At 43.4% G+C, this 21,862-nt stretch overlaps 1 protein-coding gene across 2 annotated transcripts in view; it reads left to right on the forward strand.

The window, feature by feature from the left end:
- Nucleotides 1–20,506, forward strand: part of RPN13 (regulatory particle non-ATPase 13) — a 35,858-nt gene extending 15,352 nt beyond the window's left edge. The window contains exons 8-13 of one of the 2 annotated variants that reach the window (XM_086805329.1): nucleotides 19,022–19,173; nucleotides 19,339–19,362; nucleotides 19,494–19,591; nucleotides 19,698–19,775; nucleotides 19,920–19,974; nucleotides 20,056–20,506. In XM_086805329.1, coding sequence (XP_086661455.1) covers nucleotides 19,022–19,173; nucleotides 19,339–19,362; nucleotides 19,494–19,591; nucleotides 19,698–19,775; nucleotides 19,920–19,974; nucleotides 20,056–20,228 — 580 coding nt within the window. In that variant the 3' untranslated portion in view covers nucleotides 20,229–20,506. The remainder of the gene's footprint in view (nucleotides 1–19,021; nucleotides 19,174–19,338; nucleotides 19,363–19,493; nucleotides 19,592–19,697; nucleotides 19,776–19,919; nucleotides 19,975–20,055) is intronic. The other variant, XM_086805330.1, reaches the window with a different exon arrangement.
- The last annotated feature ends 1,356 nt before the right edge of the window (nucleotides 20,507–21,862 follow it).

Below are 21,862 nucleotides of genomic sequence, written 5' to 3' on the forward strand. Positions count from 1 at the left end.
CCCTGACTTTTCAGATTTCTTCCTTGAGCTTTTACTTCCTTTAAATCCAGATGAGACCCCAGTGAGTAACGCATTTGCTATCATAGCATTCTCTATCATCTGTGACATATTTGTTACTGGAGTCTTTATGCAATAATCACGCATTTCCTTGGGCAGCCCACAACAATACTTCTCCACCTGCTCAGACAAAGGCACTGCACGATAAGAAGTAACTGGGAGTAAAGCTTCCCAAAACTTCTTATTATAATCCTCAAGATTTTCACACTTTGATGATGCATCCAACTTGTGTCATGCTATCATTACATCCACCTCAAAAGTAGATGTGAGCCATACGTCACATTATAAAGATCCTCAATAATAGGAGGTCTCGCGTGAAAGGAGGTGTGCGAAAGAGGGAAAACAAATGCCTACGAACTGCACCATTAAGGACTGTAAGAAGGTAAAGAAGGAAGCGAGGGAAGTCTCTACTTAAACTGTACCCAAGTAGATGGTGCTATGCCCTGTAAAAGAAGAGTGGACCACCACTGCAATGCATTGCCTTTGAGAAAAGTTGCAGCTTTTCTCACCTTAGAGGACTCCGTGTAATTACCACCAGAAAAAGCAGCATCAAACTGCTGTAAAAAGGTAAGTGCCTTTAGCTTATCTTTGGCCCCACTGAATAAGTCAAATTTCACAGCAGCTCCCCCTTCCTTATAATCCTTCGCCTTACCCATAGGCGTTAGATTATCGTAAGGAAGTTGCTTCACAAGATTGCTACCCCCGGCATTCATGCCCATCATAGCGTCAACATTACCAATTCCCACACCGGGCATTCCATACATTCCAGCCATGTTTCCAAACATACCATTATGCATACCGGGCTACATGCCCCCATACATGTTTCCTTGCATTCCGGGCTGCATACCCCCAAACATGTTTCCTTGCATTCCGGACTGCATACCACCATACATATTCCCTTGCATACCAGGCTGAAAACTAGCTCCAAAATTCCCTGGAATACCCATGCCTCCCTGAGGATAACCCCCAGTCATGGATTGGAACACATAGCCACCACCAAAATAGCCTGGATGCATAGACTGTTGTGGAATAGATGGCTGTCTGAAAAAGGAACTCTGTGAGTTGGCACCAAAAGTATGTTGCATGTTCGGAAACTGTCCAAAAGATGGATCCTGTGGGAAGGCACCACTGTTGCCCTGAGGTGGGTTCTTAGAACGCACTTTCTTCTTCTTCTTTTCACGCTCAGAACGGGATCTCATAAATTCAGCAAACTTCTCACTTTGAGTGAGTTGCATAAACACATCCATTACACCTGCCAAATGATTTTTAAACTGAGCATCATCTTCCTCTTTACTAGGCATATCTTCTGGCTGTGTTACATCCTCATAGTGTGCATCATCTGCAGCCTGTTCTCCTGCAAGAATATCCTCAGATTCATTTCTCTCAAGAGAGGTCTCTTGCTCTTCCTCTTCATCATAAAAATATTCATCTTCTGTGTCTAACATGCTGCTGAATTTTTCAGCAATGACTTTCCTTGAGTCAACCATGAGCTCACCCCCTTAAGAAAGTTGATGATGGGTCCTGGCAACGGAACCTTGAAACCGGCGTCTGATAGAAACCAAAGTGCGGTAGACTAGCAGTCACTCTTCCACTTGTAGTCCAAATAAATAACAAAATTAACAGGAGCTAGAATGCTCCAGAACTGAAAGGAAATCGACACCTGTTGGCCCCAAAGCTTGGCACCCCTTTCGGTATTTCTTTATTCAAATTCAATGAAATGTATAACCGAGTACAACAAAGCCAGTCCAGGAAAGTAAACCTGCATGTCCAATCTGGCAGCCCTCAAGACCTCTTAGCACAGAGGATTCACACACAGATCTGTGTCCCACAAAAGCAACACACTGTGCTTCCCTCTAATCAACCAAGACAATTCAACAGGGCAACCTTGAGCACACATCTGGCTGTTCCACGAACATGGTTTCAAACTCAGCTCAAATACACATCCACTGTCCAATCTCTGTTTCCACCCTTCAAACTGCCATACCCTTCCTCTCACAAAGGGCGAGATGAAACAGCTCTGCAGCAGACATAAGCCAATGGAAAGAAAGAAAGATTGATAAGTTCAGAGCTTACCAATTTTAATGCGTGGTTCTGCACCAGAGGGACTGACCGTACCAGTTTGTACTTGCAACTGCCTGTCTGTACTTTTCTCCCTGCAACCGCCTGACTGATGCACCGACTGTACTCTGATGAGGCGCCGCCTGCAGCTGATGATGCGCCGCCTGCAACTGTTCAGGACTAAACAGGACTGTACCCACCTATACCTGTCCGGAGAGGGCAACTCAATGAACACTCCACCATACACGTGGATTCATGTTGCGATTGTGGAGTGAGTGTTTCATTGTTTCCACACCATGCTTGTTGATTAGAGTTGGGATTGTATGGGAGAACATGGGAATTGTTGGGATTGGGAGAAAGGATTGCCAGAACTATGGAGAACCAGCTTTTCTGTCACCATGGTTTGTGCTCTTGAATGGCACCAGTTTGTGTACATAGCACATGTTTTTGTGCGAGGCACTAGTTTCTTGTGCATGGCACTTATATAAGTGTCTTAGCACCTAGTTGGTGATTTTCATTGGCATATGGTTATCTCGGGCGCTGAACAAGAATACCATCAAGAATCGATTCCCCATTCCGAGGATCGATGACATTTTGGACCGCTTACAGGGCTCCACAGTCTTTAGTCGGATAGACTTTTAAAGCGGATATCATCAGATACGTATTAGACCCGAGGATGTGCATAAGACAGCATTTCGAACCACTTTTGGGTTATATGAGTTCTTGGTTATGCCCTTTGGTTTGACAAATGCACCTGCCACATTTAACAGAATGATGGACAGGATTTTCCGGCCTCATAGAGCGTTTGTGGGCACATTCTTTGATGATATGATTGTGCATTCACATACTGAGGAGGAGCATAGGAAGCATTTGGCCATTGTGTTTGAAGAACTCCGGAAGCATAGGCTGGTCATCAATAGCAAGAAGAGTGAGTTCTTCTTGGAAGAGATACACTTCTTGGGGCATATTGTGTCTAAGCATGGAGTCCGTATGGATCCTTCGAAGGTGGAAGCAATTCTTAATTGGCCAGATTTGAGGACCGTGCATGATGTACGTAGCTTTTTGGGATTGTGTTCCTATTACAGGCGGTACATACGGTATTTTGCTGAAATTGCTTCGCCCCTTCATGCCTTAACAAAGAAGGCAACTCTGTTTAGATGGGCTGATCCGGAAATTACAGCCTTTAAAAAGCTTAAAGAAAAGCTTACTTTGGATCCAGTATTGGTATTATCGGATCTCCGAAAGGCTTTTGTTTTTTCAGAGTGAGGGCATGTGGAAACAGCATTGGGGCAGTTCTCATGCAAGAAGGACATGTGATAGCCTATGAGAGTCGAATATTGCAGAATGCCGAGAAGCATTTACAGGTTTATGAGAAAGAGATGTTGGCTGTAATTCATGCTCTTTCTACATGGAAACACTATTTGCTTGGGGCTGATTTCATTGTGCAGAGAGATCATCAGACTTTGCGTTATTTCCTCACGCAAACTAAACTTTTTGAGAAGCATATGTGATGGGCCAACTTTTTGTCTATGTTCCACTTCCAGATTGTGCATGTGGAAGGCAAAAAGAATGTTGTGGCGGATGCTTTGTCACGCAAGCCACAGGTCTCAGCAGTTTCACTTGCTTATCATCATGAGCTTGATGAGATGAAAGAGCAGTATGCCCATGATGAGGATTTTGGAAGGCTTTATGATCAGATGTCTGAGGGTCAGCGGCATGATCATTTTACTCTCAGAGATGGGTTTTTGTTGATGCATGGTAGATTGTGTGTTACCAGGCAATTACGACTCAAGGTTATGATTGAAAGTCATGCTCCACCGTATGCAGGTCATAGAGGTATTGACGCCACGGTAAAAGCAGTTGAGACTTTCTTTTATTGGCCAACCTTGAGAAGAGATGTTGATGCTTTTGTTCGGCAATGCATCGTATGTTAGAAGGTGAAGTTTGACCGTCAAAAGACACCAGGGTTACTTCAGCCTTTACCTATTCCAGATAGACCATGGGAGAGCATTGCCATGGATTTTATATTTGATCTTCCACGTACACAAACGAGGAATGATGGCATTTGGACTATCATATGCAGGTTCAGTAAGTAGGCCCATTTCATTCCCGTGCGTAAGACGATCAAAGTTGATCATATGGTGAAGTTGTTCATGGCGAACATCTTCAAGTATCATGGCTTGCCTTCGTCTATCATTAGTGACCGTGATCCACGGATGACCAGTTTATTCTGGAGAGGGTTGTTTGACAACATGGGTACAACTCTCAAGTTTTCATCTTCATTTCATCCACAAACAGATGGTCAATCGGAAGAGGCTAATTCTACAGTGTTAGATCTTCTTAAGTGTTATGTGTCAGAGCACAAGCAACAATGGGAAAAGTATCTTCCTTTGGTGGAGTTTGCTTATAACAACATAGTCCATACCTTGACGGGCAAGGTGCCTTTTGAGATTGTGGAAGGAGGGAAGAAGGTACCACCCATTTTGCACACAAAGGATAAGATCTTTGAGGCTGATCAGTATGTGGAGAATATGGATGAAGCTTATCGGAGAGTTAAGTTGGCACTCCAGAAAACTTAGCAAAAGCAAAAGAAAGCAACAGACCGTCACAGACGTGCATTAGAGTTTGCATTGGGTCATTGGGTTCTTTTGTGATTTGAAAAAGCTAGGCTCAAGAAGATGAAGGGTAAAGAGCGCTTATTCCCTAAGTTGAGCATGCGCTATTATGGACCTTTTCAGGTATTGGAAAAGATTGGTGAGGTGGCCTATCGCTTGAAGCTACTAGATCACTGGAGGATTCACAATGCATTTCATGCGAGTCTACTTAAACCTTTCCGTGGGGATGTGCCTGAGGATGTATCAGATGAGGCTCAGCCAGAAGTTGAGGAACTTGATGAAGTTCTTATTCCAGAGCAGATACTGGCACATAAGGAAAGAAAGGTACGAGGTAAAGTATCCCGTCGCTATCTTGTGAAGTTCAAGAACTATTCACCGATGGATGCGAAATGGATGGAGGAAGGTGACTTAACAGATTCACCTCTGCAGCTTTATCTCGATGCCTTTGAGTTGGAGCCGACTCTTGTTACGGCTCATACAGGTTCAGCAAAGCATGGGTTTGGAGCATTGCCTGATGCTCAAGAGGGGGGTAGCACCTCCGCTCCCTTGATACAGACAGGCTCAGATGACATCTAGAGGTCGCTTGGTGCAGCTTTTCTCACCTGAAGGTACTGATGGCTGACAGTACATCTGTTTATGGGACTTCTATGATATATGTGTACTAGTCACATTGGATATTGTGGTTGTGTATGGTTCACAGTGGTATACAACTTGGACTACTACTACACCATTGGTTTGCAATGAATGTTGATACGTATGCATGGCTTAGAGAGATTGGGACGTTGATCTTGCCATATTGTACATTTCACTTTGGATATTTTGCTATATCACCAGATTGCAATTGAGGATGCTTGCCATTTTTCAAGAGGGGGGTATGTCATGACCCTGTGAAAGTGGAACAGCACAAGTGTGGGCATGGTGGTTGGTGAGCAAGATAAATATTAAATGATTCATATTTGGGTGCCCGGACAAATGGTATTATGTGTGGACATCCTCAAGTGTGAAGGGGGACCAAGGACTTTAATATTTTTAATATTTTAACCTTGGGTGGCCCCTAGGCATAAGTGACCCTTAGTAAGTTTGATAAATTTAAGAAAGGGACCACTAGGATATTTTTGGGAAAGAGGCAACTCCACTTTGGGAGGTACACGCCTCTCTCTTCTCTCTCTCTCTTGCTTTTGGAGAGGAGTCGTGCAAGCTACCTGTGTGGAGGAGAAGGAAAAAAAAAGAGTCGATTGGCTGCATAGAGAATGGCTGCTGGTTTTGCTGCGTGAAGAGCAGGCCGTACAGAACACAGGCCATACAGAACAATGGCCGTACAGACCAGGTGGGTGCAGGCCGTACAGAGCTGGTGTTTGCAGGCCGTACAGAGCAGGCTGACAAGGACAACCTTGTCCAGCAGGTACAGGCGGCGGAAACTGTACGGACAGAACAGGTGGCTGCAGTTCCGTACATACTTTACCACTTGCACTCCGTGTTCGAACACTGGCCACACACCTTGGATGAGAGGTGGGCTCAGGTAACAAGATAAAACAATCACTCGCAGGCATAGATAGCGTGGTGTTCCATAAGCATTTCTGCTACACATAGTTTATAGGCATTTCGACCACCAATAGTTTGTAGGCATTTCGGCCAACAACTCACACTACCCTCTCAAGTGCCCATGTTCCCTTCCATCTGCTCTCTATTGTTCCACTTAGATATGGTAGAAACAATCTTCAAGAGAACACGTAGGACAAGAGAACACTACACACGGTATGTTGTGCGCTCGACACTATCCTTTGAAGTGCCCATGTTCCCTTCCATCTGCTCTCTATTGTTCCACCCACACATGGTAGAAACAATCTTCAAGAGAGCACGTAGGACAAGAGAACACTGCATAGGGTATGTGAATCATGAGTTTCATAAGTCCAATGCATCCCAAATAAAGGGAGCCAAAAAGAATAATCCATAAACCTGAGGATAGATCCAAATCCCTAGAAAAGAAGTGCAGGAATCCATAGACCTGTATACCATAATCCTTGTATACCATAACTCTTACCACATACTCCGTGCTAACCACACACCTTGGAGTAGAGGTGGACTTTATCCATAAAAGCATCATATCCATGAGATATCCAAAGATTTCTTCTCTATAAACTGGGACAGATTCGTCTATAGAAATTGCTTGTAAAGCCCAATATCTATATAAATCTCGTCCAAGAAAGAAATCTCCGTAGATATAATTCATCCCAATAAAGGGAGCCATAAATAATGTTTCCCTGAAACCATCTCAAGGCAAACAACGCCACCTTTCTCCTTGCATGGCTATACAAGGGTTAGAGAACATCAAAAACACTTAATAGTAAATAGCAAAAGCACCAACTTTGCAAACTCAAAGTATACTTAGCTTTTCTTTGCTAGGTTGGTCATGGAGCCAAAAGAAATATATCCTCACCATATCCTTAAGATATCTCGAGATATATCTCCATATAGGTTGCCTGTAACTCGCGGTGGGTGCCTGGGGAACTAGGGTCTTTGACACACTTGTTGATACCATCAATGCATATTAAAACATTTAAACATGGCCACAGCCTTCAAGTGAGAGAGAAAGAGAGTAGCCATCATTAGGGAAGCCTTCAATGATGGTAGAGGCTAGTGTGTGTCATGTGCACAGTGGGTATCTACCGTGTGCTATACGCATGCAAGACTAGTTTCGAGGCTTGGGGAAGCTTGGAACTAGGCAGGCTGATTGACGAGCTGAGTTAGGGATATACTAACGGGCGGGCACCCAAGTATGGACGGGCGGACGGCCAAGTGTGGACGCCCGATGACCGGCCAAGAGCCTATAAAAGGGTGGCCAAGGTTAGTTATTGCAATATAGAGAGTCTCGCGAGTTTGTGAGAGCTCTATGGTCTTGGAGCCTGGATCTAGTGCAGACGTGCACCTGCTTTATGCAGCCAAGGCCGGCAGCAGTCTCGAGGCCCGCGAGGGCAGCTTCGTGGCGGTATGGGACGTCGCGAGGAGGAGATTGGTCGGTACGTCAACCTAGTTAGCTCAGCTCGTGGCTCGGTGGGGACAGCCAAGACTGTGGGCTTGCCCACGGCTGTCATGGTTGGGAGGTGAGTCAAGCCTGCACCCCCTTGCTTGTTTGTTGTTCGTTTGTTTGCAGGATTCGAGTTTCGAACCAAGATCGATCACGAGGGAAGATCCGTGTGGATTTGACAGTGTGCAGCAAGAGAGCCTCCATTAATGAAGAGAGAAGGCTCCAATTTATAGATTTGGGCCTCCCATAAGCTAAAATGGCAAGAGAAGGCTACAATGACAAGTGGAGAGCCACACAATAGCTGAAATGACAAGTGTGAGGCCACTTGTCTCACTTTGATCCACTTTCTAACAAGTGTCAGGCCACTTGTCTCACTTTGGTCCACTTTCTTGCCACATGTCCCAATCTAAGAGATGGGTCCTTCCATAAACTTTATCTCTAAAAATATCCCAACTGGTAGACATTCTGTCATAGGCACTTTGCCAACTCTTGGTATATGCTCAATTCCAGATGTAATGACGCGAACAGAATTTCCATCGGAGTCGGGCCAAAAATAGCAACTCTCCTAAATTTTAGGAGTGTGGTCCTTTGTATTCTAGGATAATCCCCCATTCCCAAAGCTTGTATTTTCCAAATATTTAGACATCCTAGAGTCCACCAGACTCCTTTCATACTGGGAAATGTCCAAGCTGGTGAAATTGCTGTAAGCTTAATAATATAATCCACAATATCCTTATGGAAAGAGTGCTAAACGTGTGCACATAAAGCCAACTCCACAGTTTCAAGATAAAATTTTGTGAATTCATAAATCCTTAGATCAACAAGCTGTCTACTGTTCATGCTGTTGCTTCATAAGCTATGAAGCAGCTAGCCATGCTTAATAACAATGATGGTAAGTGTGGTCCCCACTTGAGATCTTTTCTCTTCCTAAACCCTAAACCAATGAAACTCGCCGCGTTGCCCGGGGGACTGAATGGGAGAGGTAAGAGTTAGGGTTTCATGTGTGGGAGACATACACAGAGAAGTAGGGAGAGAGAGAGAGAGAGAGTTGTGGGGATAAGTCAACTCATGGGAATGAGTGTGTGACTCCCCTATCACACATGTATATTGCACTAGTACACATAGTGCACTTAGTACATTAAAAGTACTAAGCGTACTATGTACTATAACTTATGGGCTTGTACACACTATAAGGGTTGTTTCATAAAAAATGACATCATTGCTGCGTATAATCTTTCTATTCACGGGATCCCAAAGTCTATACCCCATTCCACCTCTGTCACCATATCCTAGGAATATGCATTTGTGAGACTTAGGATCAAGTTTGGTGCGCATTTCCCTGCGTATGTGCACGTACGCAACGCAACCAAACACTCTCAAGTGCTTGTATGACGGAGGCTTACCTGTCCATACTTCCTCTGGCACTTTCCCACCAAGCCTCGTGTTAGGTGACCTGTTTATTAGATGAACGGTTGTCATAACAGCTTCAGCCCAAAAACCATGAGGTAATGCAGCATGTGACAACATAGAACGGACCTTCTCCTGAATGGTCCTGTTCATCCTCTCTGCTGTCCCGTTTTGTGGAGGATCATAAGGAGTAGAGAGCTCCCTCTTGATGCCTTTAGCATCACAAAAGTCCTGAAACTGTTTGGACATATACTCTCCACCATTGTCGGAACGCAAAGCCTTCAGTGTTTTGCCAGTTTGATTCTCAACATGAGCAACAAACTTCTGAAACACTGAGAATGTATCACTCTTCAAACGAAGAGGATAAACCCACACCTTGCGTGTGGCATCATCTATAAAAGACAATATTTTGCCCCTCCCAAAGAAAGCTGAGGCATCTCACATACATCTGTATGCACAAGCTCTAACTGAGCACCTTTCTGTCCAAGAGCTTTCTTGTGGGGGCACTGGAGTTGCCTGCCATATATACAATGCTCACAAAACTGAAAACTTGAAAACTTTAGAGAAGGCAAGTAACCCAAACGAGACAATTGCTCCATTCCTTTGACACTCATGTGTCCCAACCGGCTATGCCACATAGAGATTTCCGGCAGCTCGGTTGCATTTACATTAGCATGGTGACAAACACCTGCATGCATGAAATAAAGAGTGTCCACCTTAGAGCCTCTGGCAACAACCAGTGAGCCCTTACTAATCTTCCACTTTCCACGACCAAATGTGGTAACATAATTAGCATCATCAAGCTGTCCAGTAGAAAGCAGGTTCTTCTTGATCTCAGGCACATGCCTGACATCATGGAGCATAAGCTGTGAGCCATCTGAAAACACAAGCCTCACATCACCTCTGCCAAGAATCTTGCATGCATGGTTATCACCCAAATAAACTACTCCTTCATTGCCAGCAGTATACCTGACAAAGAAGTCTCTGCAACCTGTGACATGAAAGGAGGCACATGAATCAATGATCCATGAGTGCATACCATGACCATCTCCTGTAAGAAGTGAATGGGCATCAAGTGAAGACGTGAATAGGACCTCATCCTCACTGTCACCTGCATGTGACACATTGATTTCTTCAATCTTGACTCCACTTTTGCCCTTTGGCTTTACATCTTTGGCTTCATCTTTGTCTTTGTCTTTGCCTTTTCCCTTTTCCTTTTGATCATTTTTCCATTTTTAGCATTGCTTTTTGATGTGTCCCTTCTTGCCACAATAATGGCATTCCAAGTCCTTTTTGGAGCGGGGCTTGCTCCTTCCCCTTTCTTGGCTTTTACCCCTTTGCTGGGATCTCCCACGTGCATTCATTGCATTGGACTTTCCAACAGAATTGTTCTTCCTGTTCATCTCCTCTTGAAGAAGAGCACCCTCAACATCTGCATAGGACAGCATAGCATTCGAATTGCTAGTGGCTGTCCTGAATCTGTCCCAACTCTCTGGCAAAGTGCATAAGAGAAAAGTGGCTTTGAACTCATCGTCCATTGCCAACTTTTGATTAATAACTTAGCTGACAATACCATTAAACTCATTTAGATGGGCTGTCATAGACGCCCCTTCCTTCATCTGAAGACCTATGAGTTTCTTCAACCAATACACTTTGCTTGAGGCACTTTGCTGGGCATACAAGTCCTGCAATCTCTGCCACATTTCCCAAGCTGTCTTCTCTTCACGAATGCTGAAAAGTAAAGAGTCTGACACAGATAACATGATAGTAGATCTTGCCAGCTCATCCATATCTTCCCACTCTTCAGCAGTAAGAGAAGCGGGCTTTACACCCCTTTCTTTGATAGGCTTGTGCTGCTTCTTCTGGAGCAACACATTATAGCACGGTTGCCATAGCAATATGCAACCTGTCAATGCCTGACTCCCTGCAAAATGTGCAAACACTGCACCAAAAGCACACAAAGTGCTCACAGTTATTCTCCCAAGCTTTATCTCCCACTGCGGAAGCACAAATGCAACTCTACTCCCACTGTATGTGATCCACTGTATGTGATGAAATCACCAAAATCTGGTTGCTGCAGATTTAGGACAGCACCTTAAATGTGCTCTGTTCCCCTTCCAAAGTACTGTACAGCAGTACTAAGTGCTCACCAATGATGTACCAAATCTGTATCGGCAAGTACAGCAGCTGAAATTGAGATTTTTGCTCACTCAAATCAATGTGCAGCCATGCCAAAACTTGTACAAAGCTGTACCAAATCTGTACCAGCAGGTACAATAGCAATAAATGCTCTCCTGGCTGTCCAAATGAGTGAAAATCAGACTTTTACAGTCCCGAACACTGCATACAACAGTCCCGAACAGAAATTGGGCAAAAGCCTCTTGATTGCAAGCTGATTTCTGAGGATTCAAGGCATAAAAGTCTTGCCTGCTGCTTTGCCAAGCTCAACAAGCATAAAATCTTGAAAAGCCCCTTGATTTAAGATCAATTTTTGATCATACATGGTACATTGACGCACATGGGGGCATCCAGAGTCTTCGTGATGCTTCCCCCTGGCCACATAAACATCCAATACATGAAAGCCCCTTGATTTACAGGCACATTGAGTGCTTGACAGGCATCAACACATTGCCCAAAGTATCAAATACGAGTGCCTGCATGCAAATCAATCCAATCGGCACAAAAGCCCCTTGATTTGCACTGCAATTTTGCTCGAATGTGCAATTTCTCACATCATACAGCATGTATGAATGCTTAATTGCACAATTACATCAAAAGCCCCAAATTTCGACATTCAATTTCCTGCAAATTGATCCTGATCGTGACCAATGTCACCCAATTTTGCCAATTTTGCTCAAAAATTGAGCAATTCGGCACCTGACCTGCTCAATTGATGATTGTACCTGCTCAATTGCAAATTGGACATGCAAATTCCAAAAGATTGAAGCAAATACCTCAGGTAATTTTTTGATTTTTTGTTGCAGGAAAGGGGAGAGGGCTTCGTATTTGCTGCTGTGCAGGTGGGCAATTTTGATCCAGGTGCTTGTCTGTAAAGATAAAAGACGAACACTTCTCCAGCCTACATACAGTCTGTGGTGGTGGAAGCCAAAACAGCGTGCGATTGTACCAGTTTTTGTCCACGCCCACGATTGAATCAGTTTCTGTCCAGCGTGCGATTGAGAAGTTAATTGCCCAGGGCCAGCGCTGCAGTTACGCCAGGTTCGGTGAGACTCCTTCTTGTGGACAGGCGCTCACGCGTGGCGATGAGTTTTTGTGCCGGCTACGTTGGAGTCAAGCTGACAGGCGACGGGCTCCACCTCCTTCACATACTCCGCGTAGTCCTCCTCTACGCCTGTGTTCGCTCGCTGCTTTCCCTTCGCGCTAAGCGTGTAGACGCCTGGCTGTGCGCTTGTTGGCTGTAGGTTAACTGCGCTAGGCAGCCTGGGCAGCCTTCTACGAGCGCTCCCCAGAAGCCCGCTATGCCACCCACCATGTGCAGCACGCCGCTGCCGGCGAAGTCCAAACCGGCTTTGTGTACCCGGTGGTGTCGCGCTGGCTCTGGTCGGCGGACGGCTGGCTCAGCACCAGTACCAGTTGAAGTCTTGCAAAGGATTTGATGCACCTTGAACTGAAATACCGTGTTAAGTTGAACCCCTACGAGCCAGTGATTCATGAGCGAGTGGGCTAATGGCAAAGCTCCACAGCCTGAAATGCAGCTTCAAACTGTTCACATGGAACAGCCTCACAATTTGGATAAGCTCTACTTGCCGCTGGGAGAGGATCAAGACAGCTACCTAAGCTCTGATACCAGTTGAATGGGAGAGGTAAGAGTTAGGGTTTCATGTGTGGGAGACATACACAGAGAAGCAGGGAGAGAGAGAGAGAGAGAGTTGTGGGGATAAGTCAACTCATGGGAATGAGTGTGTGACTCCCCTATCACACATGTATATTGCACTAGTACACATAGTGCACTTAGTACATTAAAAGTACTAAGTGTACTATGTACTATAACTTATGGGCTTGTACACACTATAAGGGTGGGCATAATGCCTTTACCCCAACAGGGACTAGGGCCTTTGACGCACTTGTTGATACCATCAATGCATATTAAAACATTTAAACATGGCCACAGCCTTAACACATATCCATCATCACTTTGCATAAAACATAAAAGCTGGACAAAACATCCACAAATGCTGAAAATGGAGCATGCACATGTGACACCGCATAGAGGCCGGAATGGGTCGACCCTCCCCTTGGAGTATTTTATTACCCAAGGAGAATAATATCATGTACAAGCTTTGAGGGCCTTACTCTCCCCACGGAGATGCAGCAAGAGAGCCTCTATTAATGAAGAGAGAGGGCTCCAATTTATAGATTTGGGGCTCCCATGAGTGAAAATGGAAAGAGAAGGCTATGATGACAAGTGGAGAGCCACACAATAGCTGGAGTGACAAGTATGAGGCCACTTGTCTCACTTTGATCCACTTTATGACGAGTGTGAGGCCACTTGTCTCACTTTGATCCACTTTCTTGCCACATGTCCCAATCTAAGAGATGGGTTCTCCCATAATCTTTATCTCTAAAAATATCCCAACTAGTAGGCATTCTGTCATAGGCACTTTGCCAACTCTTTGTATCTCCTCAATTCCAGATGTAATGATGCGAATAGAATTTCCATCGGATTTGGGCCAAAAATAGCTACTCTCCTAAATTTTAGGACTGTGGTCCTTTGTATTCTAGGATAATCCTCCATTCCCAAAGCTTGCACTTTCCAAATATTTAGACATCCTGGAGTCCACCAGACCCCTTTCATACTGGGAAATGTCCAAGCTGGTGACACATGACGGCGCTCAATCCCCAACACTCACTCCCAGCAGTCATTCCCGAGCAGACAATCCCTAGTAGTCAATCCCCAGCAGCAGGATTGCCAAAAGTGTCATTGTCCGGTCAAGAACCGACACTTCAGTGTTTCGGGACCACCTAACTAGCTTTCCTAAGCTGAGCTGTATGACTGTGCCCAACACTATAAGTGGGCAGAAAATGCCCATCAACGGTTTGCATGAGTAGGGGATGCTTTGGAGTGTAGTCCAGGTGAGTTAGAGTACTGTCAAAAACGAGTCCGGAAAAGAGTCATGTAGTAGCAGACTCGATGTTCAATTTCAAGTCCATCATGTAAACTTACATGGTTAATAGTGCAAGAAAGACTCGGTTGTGTGAACTAGAGTATGCATTTGCAGGCTTACAACGATGCAAAATGCAGGCTCATCAAGGTTAAAGTAAATCGCATTGGTGCGCCATAATATGCATAGTCACACTCCGGACATCACACACATAAAACACAATGTGCAAAACAAACTGAATCCATTAAGTAAAAGACAACAATCAGCTCCAGGATACACAGTCTAGCCTCCACTTCTCACTTGACCAACATCAGATTCTTGGCTTGATCACCAATGACTAGTTATCGCCCTTAGTCAAGACTTCCTCCTTACAAGACCTGACTCCTTAATGGCAACTTGCAACACTGCTCAGTACTGCTCTCTCTCTCTCTCTCTCTCTCTCTCTCTCTCTCTCAGAATGCAAATGGTCAGACAGTGCAAGCCTCGAGGTCCGGCGTATAAAAGTGGTGGGAACATATGGAGCAAGTGTGGACAGGAGAACAAGGAAACTCAGCACTGCCAAGATGTGCCAAGGTGACCAGTGGACAGCCCATAACAGCCTGGGCTAGGAGATGAGAATGTTAAAAGGTCCAAGAGTGTCTAAAGGGTTTTTGTTGGTTGTGCAGTTAGTCTGTGGTGGACTTGGTTGACAAGCATTTCTTTTTTGGTGGGAGGGGTTGGGGGAGCTGGGTTTGGGGGGGGGGGGGTGTGGAAATAAGCCCCCCTGAGCCCCTCTTTTGTGCCACAGTTAGTTTCTGATTTTTCTGAGTGAGTAACAGGAAATGTTGCAGTTTGCCAAAGAAATTCTTTGCACAGCTCAAGACTCGAGATGGAACTAAAACTTTATGCGAATTTGAAACGTTCACCAAGTGTGCTCATGTTTAGTCAGATGGTTTACTTTAGTCCAGTACTGACAATGAGAAGAGTTTACCAATTCTCTCCTTGGTTTTGTGGTTGGTTTACTATGGACCAGCAGAGGACATGGTGCCACTTGGGTGATTGTGCATCACCTCCCAAAATCGGCTAGATTTATTCCAACTATTTCATATCTAGCTCAGGTGTTTGTGGAGAAGGAAGTTACTTTTTATGGGCTGCTGTCAAACATTGCAAGTGATGCTGAGACTAAGCTTATGAGTCATGTTTGGCAAGTCAACAGAAATTACATTGCATATGCCAAAAGTCATAGGGTGCATAACATTGAGCATCTTTGTCTCGCCATTCATTGTCTGACCCAGATCACAGAGCACTTCTCAACTATACAAAGTGTTTGTAATAGTCATTAAGGAGTTTTCAGTTAGTCATAGTCAGTATTGCAGCCGGAGAAATGTTACGAACACTGATTTGTATGTATGTATGCACACGCACGCACGCACGCACGCACGCACACACACACACACACACACACACACACACACATATATATCATACGTTGGCTGCCTCCTCAAGGATGAATTGTGGTTGAGTTTTGAAGTAATATGGTGCTGTTTTTTCATTACGAGCTGCTCAAACTAATTTTTTCAAGGGGACCAAGCAATTCTTTTCTCCGAAAATCCTTTTGAGCAGAGAGCATTCCGGACTAGGAAAATAGAGCATTTCACACTAAGAGTATTGAAAACTATGGTGGATCAAAAGCTAAATATTTCATGATGGTAATGGAAGCATGATTAGGGATACGAGATCAACAAAATAAACAATGAGATAGAATGACATTAAACAGAAACACGCTTACATTGCTTTGTATTAGATGCGCCTTTATATAGGCAAAAGGTTCAAGCGGTTTACATCATCGATTAGGTCTGCAGGTTGCATGAAATTAGTTCCTTGATTCTCTCAATCAAACTAGATGCTCACGAGCTTTCCCTTTTATGCTTAGTGAAAGTGTTTTATTAAATGACTCCTATAATTGCTAAAACAACCTTAGGAAATTTAGCACATGTTTGGGCATTACTTTATAACACTCTCCCACCCTCCCATGAATCAAACTTGGGTAAAGTTCAAAAAGACTAAGAATGTCCTCCCACAATCAAAGGTAGGTACAAAGCTACAAAGCTGGAGATACAATCGTTATGATGACCAAGGTGAGTTTGCCATAGACAAAGGTGGCTATCTCATTAAACTAGATGTCCGTATAAAAGATGGTAGATTAGATAAAAATTCTTGGTTTACAATGCCATAAAAAGAGTATCTAAGCTTAAACAAATAAAAGATGTGAGAGTAGAATGGGCCAAATCCATGACCATCTAAAGACATAATCATAGTTATCAAAGCAAAGGTTGGCCTCATGGGCAGCCTTTGATGGAGAGTCGTCTTCTTTTTTCTCTTCGGTAAGATAGGCTTTTTGGGCCTTTTTCTTTGCAAAACAAAACTCCTGAAGATATCCTTGTTTGCCACATAGTGCATTTGAAGGTCTTCTTGGTTTGGGAAGTGGCTTTCGAGGATGAGACTTTTTCTTTGAGAAAATAAGCACCATCAACATGATACTCACTCTTCTCTAGAATCCTCTTCTCTTCTTCCAAGAGAGAAGCTTCAATGTCGATGAGGAAAGGAGTAGGAAGATTTAAAAGAGTTGTGACCAGGGTTGAATATTCATCAAGATGTGACACACTCTTAATTAACACAGCAATTTTATCATCATCTTCTATTTTCTTCTTGATTCCTTTGAATTATATTAAGAGGCTTTAAAAATCATTAATGTGGGCATGCATAGTGGTTGTGGAGTCCTTTTGAAGTCCAAAGAACTTTACTAGGAGACTAATCTTGGAGTGTTTACATGTAGCACCAAATAGTTTGTCTAAGGTTTCCCATGCATCTTGAGATGTATCACAAGTGTAAATGTGATGTACAAAAGTGTCATTCAAGTGTTCCCCTATAATGCCTTGTGCCTTATCATTCTTTAAATCCCATTGTGCACTACTCTCTCTAGTAGTAAGCCTTTCCTCTTTCCCTTGAACAATGTTCCACAAGCGCTTTTTCATGAAATTAAACTTCACCTTGGTTTGCCAAGTGTGAAAGTTCTCCCCTCTAAACTTTTCTCTCACCTTACTAGGAGCCATAACAAGGTCTTATCTCTTGTAAGAGCAAGGGCAGTGTCTAATGCTTTATAAATTTGGCTCAAAAAACAGAAGTGTTGAATTAAATAATTATGACCGATTAAAGTAATCCCCACAAGAAAGTTAATAACCCATATCTTCTTTCATATCCCCTGTCCCATACAAATGAGGGTTTGATGCAAGATAAGGATTGAAACTCATTTTAATGTCTTCTTTATAATACCAAGGTTTCAACAGTTTTCTGGAGGGTTGGTTGACTGAAGATAATGATGAGTTTTCACTCTCGGAAGACAGAATATTAATGATTTCAGCCACACTCTCACTACTAGTGGACATTACTTATAAGTCATGAAGAAAGCCAAGATGACTTCAGAATCACCTGGACTGTTTGGAATCAGCAGGTTTGGAATCAATAGGACAGAATCAGCTGGACTGAATCAGTCGATTCCAATTGAATCAGCTGGACGAAAACAGCAGGACATGTCGGAATCAACAAGACATGTCGGATTCAGTTGGGATAGTGGGAATCAGCAAGACATGTTGGAATCAGTAGAATAAGTTGGAATTAGCAAGACATGTCGGATTCAGTCGGGGCAATCGGAAGCTGTAAGACAAGTTGGAATCAGTAGAACAAGTTGGAATCAGACGGGCAGTCAGAATTAGTTGATCAATCAGAATCAACAGTAGTCGGAATTAGCTGATCAATCAGAATCAACAGCAGTCGGAATCAGATTGTTGAGGAAGACGTGAAAAAAATCCTTGATGAAAACTCCTTGCCCAATATTTTGGTCGCTTGAGCGTACCGTGAGGAGCTGAAAAACGTGATGACGTCGGGTGTGAGCTGCAACTATGCAAAAGCTGCAAGCTAATGTCAGATGCTGAACTTCGACGTGTGCTGGACGTCAACCATGGAGGGGGCGTTGCCTCCGAGGATGTTGCTGATTGTTGATGGCATGGGCTACTGAAGAGAAGCATAGCTGAAGAAGAACGTTGAGCAACGGATCAAAACGACAATGGCGTTGTGAAGCGACAGTGGCTACAGTAGTTGCAGTAGTTGAAGGCAACAATTTTGCTGGTGTTTACTGGTCAGCAGGTGACGGCAGAGAGCAGCGTAGCAAAAGCGATGTCTGGCTCTGATACCATTTATTGAAAACTACGGTGGATGAAAAGCTAAAAATTTCATGATGATAATGGAAGCATGATAAGAGATACGAGATCAACAAAATAAATAATGAGATAGAATGACAGTAAACAGAAACATGCTTACATTGCTTTGTATTAGATGCACCTTTATCTAGGCAAAAGGTTCAAGCGGTTTACATCATCGATTAGATCTGCAGGTTGCATATTCTCCTCCATAATCTTCTCCACGAAATTAGCTCCTTGATTCTCTCAATCAAACTAGATACTCACGAGCTTCCCCTTTTATGCTTGGTGAAAGTGTTTTACTAAATGACTCGCATAATTGCTAAAACAACCTTAGGAAATTTAGCACATGTTTGGGCATTATTTCTAACAAAGAGAGCAAAGAGCAGTCATTGGTTTCAATTATTTGTGCTTTCAGGTTTGACATTGTATTGTTTTACTTCCACTTTTCTATGCATTTACACTTGTCTTCCACTTTGATTCTTTTCCTTGAACAAAAAGCAAGGCAGACAGGGAGAAAGAACATTCATTTGCTCCTGCTGCTGCTGTTACATCACAATCTATGGCTGCTACCATGCAAGGAGCGGTTCAGCTGGCAGATTTGCAGAGAATTTTGAGCTCTATCACACCACTTCAAGGAACATCAGATTCAGGTGAGAAGTGCTTTTGCAATCTCAGTGCAAATTTTGAATTTGTTTATCGAGAATTTGGGTGTCTAGGACTTTTTAAGAGGGGAGTTTCTAATTTTTTTAATTTTATTTATTTATTTATTTTTTTTTTGGGGGGGGGGGGGGGGGGGTGGGTCGTGTGCTGTAAAGGAGCAATTCTGCCTCAAGATACAGGTTCTTATTTTTTTGGCCATTTCTGTTCGATTTTCTTATTATCTCTGGCAAAGGACAGGAAGCGTGTTCAGGTTTAAGTTGGTTACTATTGGGATTTGACAATATAGCTCCATTTCCATGGAAATTGCCAGCAGGGCCAAGTCTTGCTGACATATTAAAGCCTGAGCTTGTGGTGCCACTCCTTGAGGACTCTCATTTGGATGAGAGGTTGACCCAGTTTTTGCCAGAGGTGCAAACCAGCTGCTGTTTTGTGTTGCTTTGTAGTGTTTTTTTAGGTTAGAGCTCTTACAAGGCTATGCTACTGAATGGGGGTGACTGTATGTGTTTCTTGGTAGGGTTCTTGGACTTCTCAAGCTATTGCAGAACTAATGCAAAGCCCTCAGTTCCATCAGCAAGTAGATGCATTCACTCATGTGAGTCCAGCAAGCTGTGTTCCGTTATTAGTAAAGAACTTGGTTCTACTTTTAGACCTGCAAAATGGCTGCTCGTCTTCCCTCTTGCACAAAATTTGTCATTTGCTTAGTGTGGTAAATTGCTGACATGCTTTCAAATCTCAGGTACTTCGAAGTGGGCAAATTGACCTCACCCAATTTGGAATCGATTCCAGAAAGTGTGAGTATTCTTTGGTATGATATGTCACCAATGTACGGTTATACAGTTTTGATCTCATATACTGAGTCCTGGTAAATGCAGACAACTTTACTGTTTTGTCGTTTCTGGAAGCAATTGAGGATCAGGTGGCCAAAAAGGCAGCCACAAATCATGTGTCCACGTCTGAAGAGATAGATGCTCAAGCTGCAGACGGAAGTCATCAAAGCAATAAAGATCATCAAAGTGATCATCACATGGAGGAGGGTAGTAGGTAGCAATCATTCTGCATTTATAATTTCTATTTTCTATTGAAGAATTTCCAACATACCGTTTTTGTATCTTGTATATACATATATATTTTCTCTTCTGCCATCATGCTTATGGTAAGGTTATTTTGTTTCATCAACTTTGGGCTTGAAGTGAGGATGTCAAGATGCTGTTAAGGTGCATGATTGCAAGAGAGTGCATGGGTTTCTCTTTATGCATATATCATGACAGTGAGCTTAACTCCGTAGCATGTAGATGTGATAATGCAGTTTAGTTTACATAGTCTTTTGGTTGTCTATTACAACATCGTCATGGTCGTGCTAAGGAACTTGGAAGGATCCAAGCTGTACAATCTGCAAGCCTTTTATGGTGTCTACTGCAGATTTTTACACATCAGCAAATGCATTTCAAGATCACTGACATGGCAGACCTGTAGCACATCACAAGTCACATCAACCAGTGGCCGGTGAGCTGTTGCTTGTCCTTGTGGCAGAACACTGCAGTTGTCCCCCCTCCCTATGACCATGATGGTGGAGAATGGACTTGCAATGTCCATCCTCTACTCTGTCAATGTTAAATAGCAATGGTCGTGGGAGGAAGGATCCAAGCTGTACAATCTGCAAGCCTTTTATGTCTACTGCAGGTTTTTACACATCAGCAAATGCATTTCAAGATCACTGACATGGCAGACCTGTAGCACATCACAAGTCACATCAACCAGTGGCCGGTGAACTGTTGCTTGTCCTTGTGGAAGAACACTGCAGTAGTCCCCCCTCCCTATGACCATGATGGTGGAGAATGGACTTGCAATGTCCATCCTCTACTCTCTGTGTGTGTGTGTGTGTGTGTGGAGTGCGTGTGTGAGAGCATATCTTGATACAAAGTTCTACACCCACTATTGGGCACTAATAACGTTAGTGGGGATGTCGTAGTATCTAGTCCATACTATGCATAATGGAGTTGATAGTTACATAGTCTTGTGGGTTGACTACCATGAGTATATATAACATGCACGTTCCTAAAAGGTGAATTTGGGCATGTTCCTGGATTCATCTAGGTATATAATGTTAAATAGCAATTTTGATTGTGTGTTATGGGTGGTTTAGTAATCCTACACTCCAAGTTTATTGAGCACCCCGATTTTCTAGCATGAGTAGGTGTAAGCAATTTACTACTTATACGAAGGGTTTAAGCCTTGCAAATGCACCGTGTCAATTGGACATGGATCGATAAGAGTATGGCACGTGAAATCTACCCAATGGCAATCTAAGGAGCTAGCAGAACACTCAAATTTTTTAACATGTAAGCATGACAAAATATCTGACAAAATTGTAAATATAACAGCTCTAGTAATAGGTAGTACATATTGAAGATGAGTTCTCAAAAAGTATACAAGAGGAGCAGCAGAAGTGCTGCATCATGGTAGAAGTGTAACATGGATCTCCCCCAAATGAAAGTTAGATAGTGGTCCCTACATGAAACTTTAAGCTGAATCCCACTCCTTAGAAGAAAACACAAGCCTGGAATGAAGTCACATAGAGACCCCCAAGAATGTCCAGCTAGATTGTTTGGGGTTGAGTTTTTTTGAATATTTAAACATAAATATTTAAAAAAACCTAAGAACAAAGAAATTCTAATAAAT

Source organism: Cibotium barometz, chromosome 11, assembly GCF_041138505.1.
Source record: "Cibotium barometz isolate CiBa-2024 chromosome 11, ASM4113850v1, whole genome shotgun sequence".
NCBI classification, from domain to species: domain Eukaryota; kingdom Viridiplantae; phylum Streptophyta; class Polypodiopsida; order Cyatheales; family Cibotiaceae; genus Cibotium; species Cibotium barometz.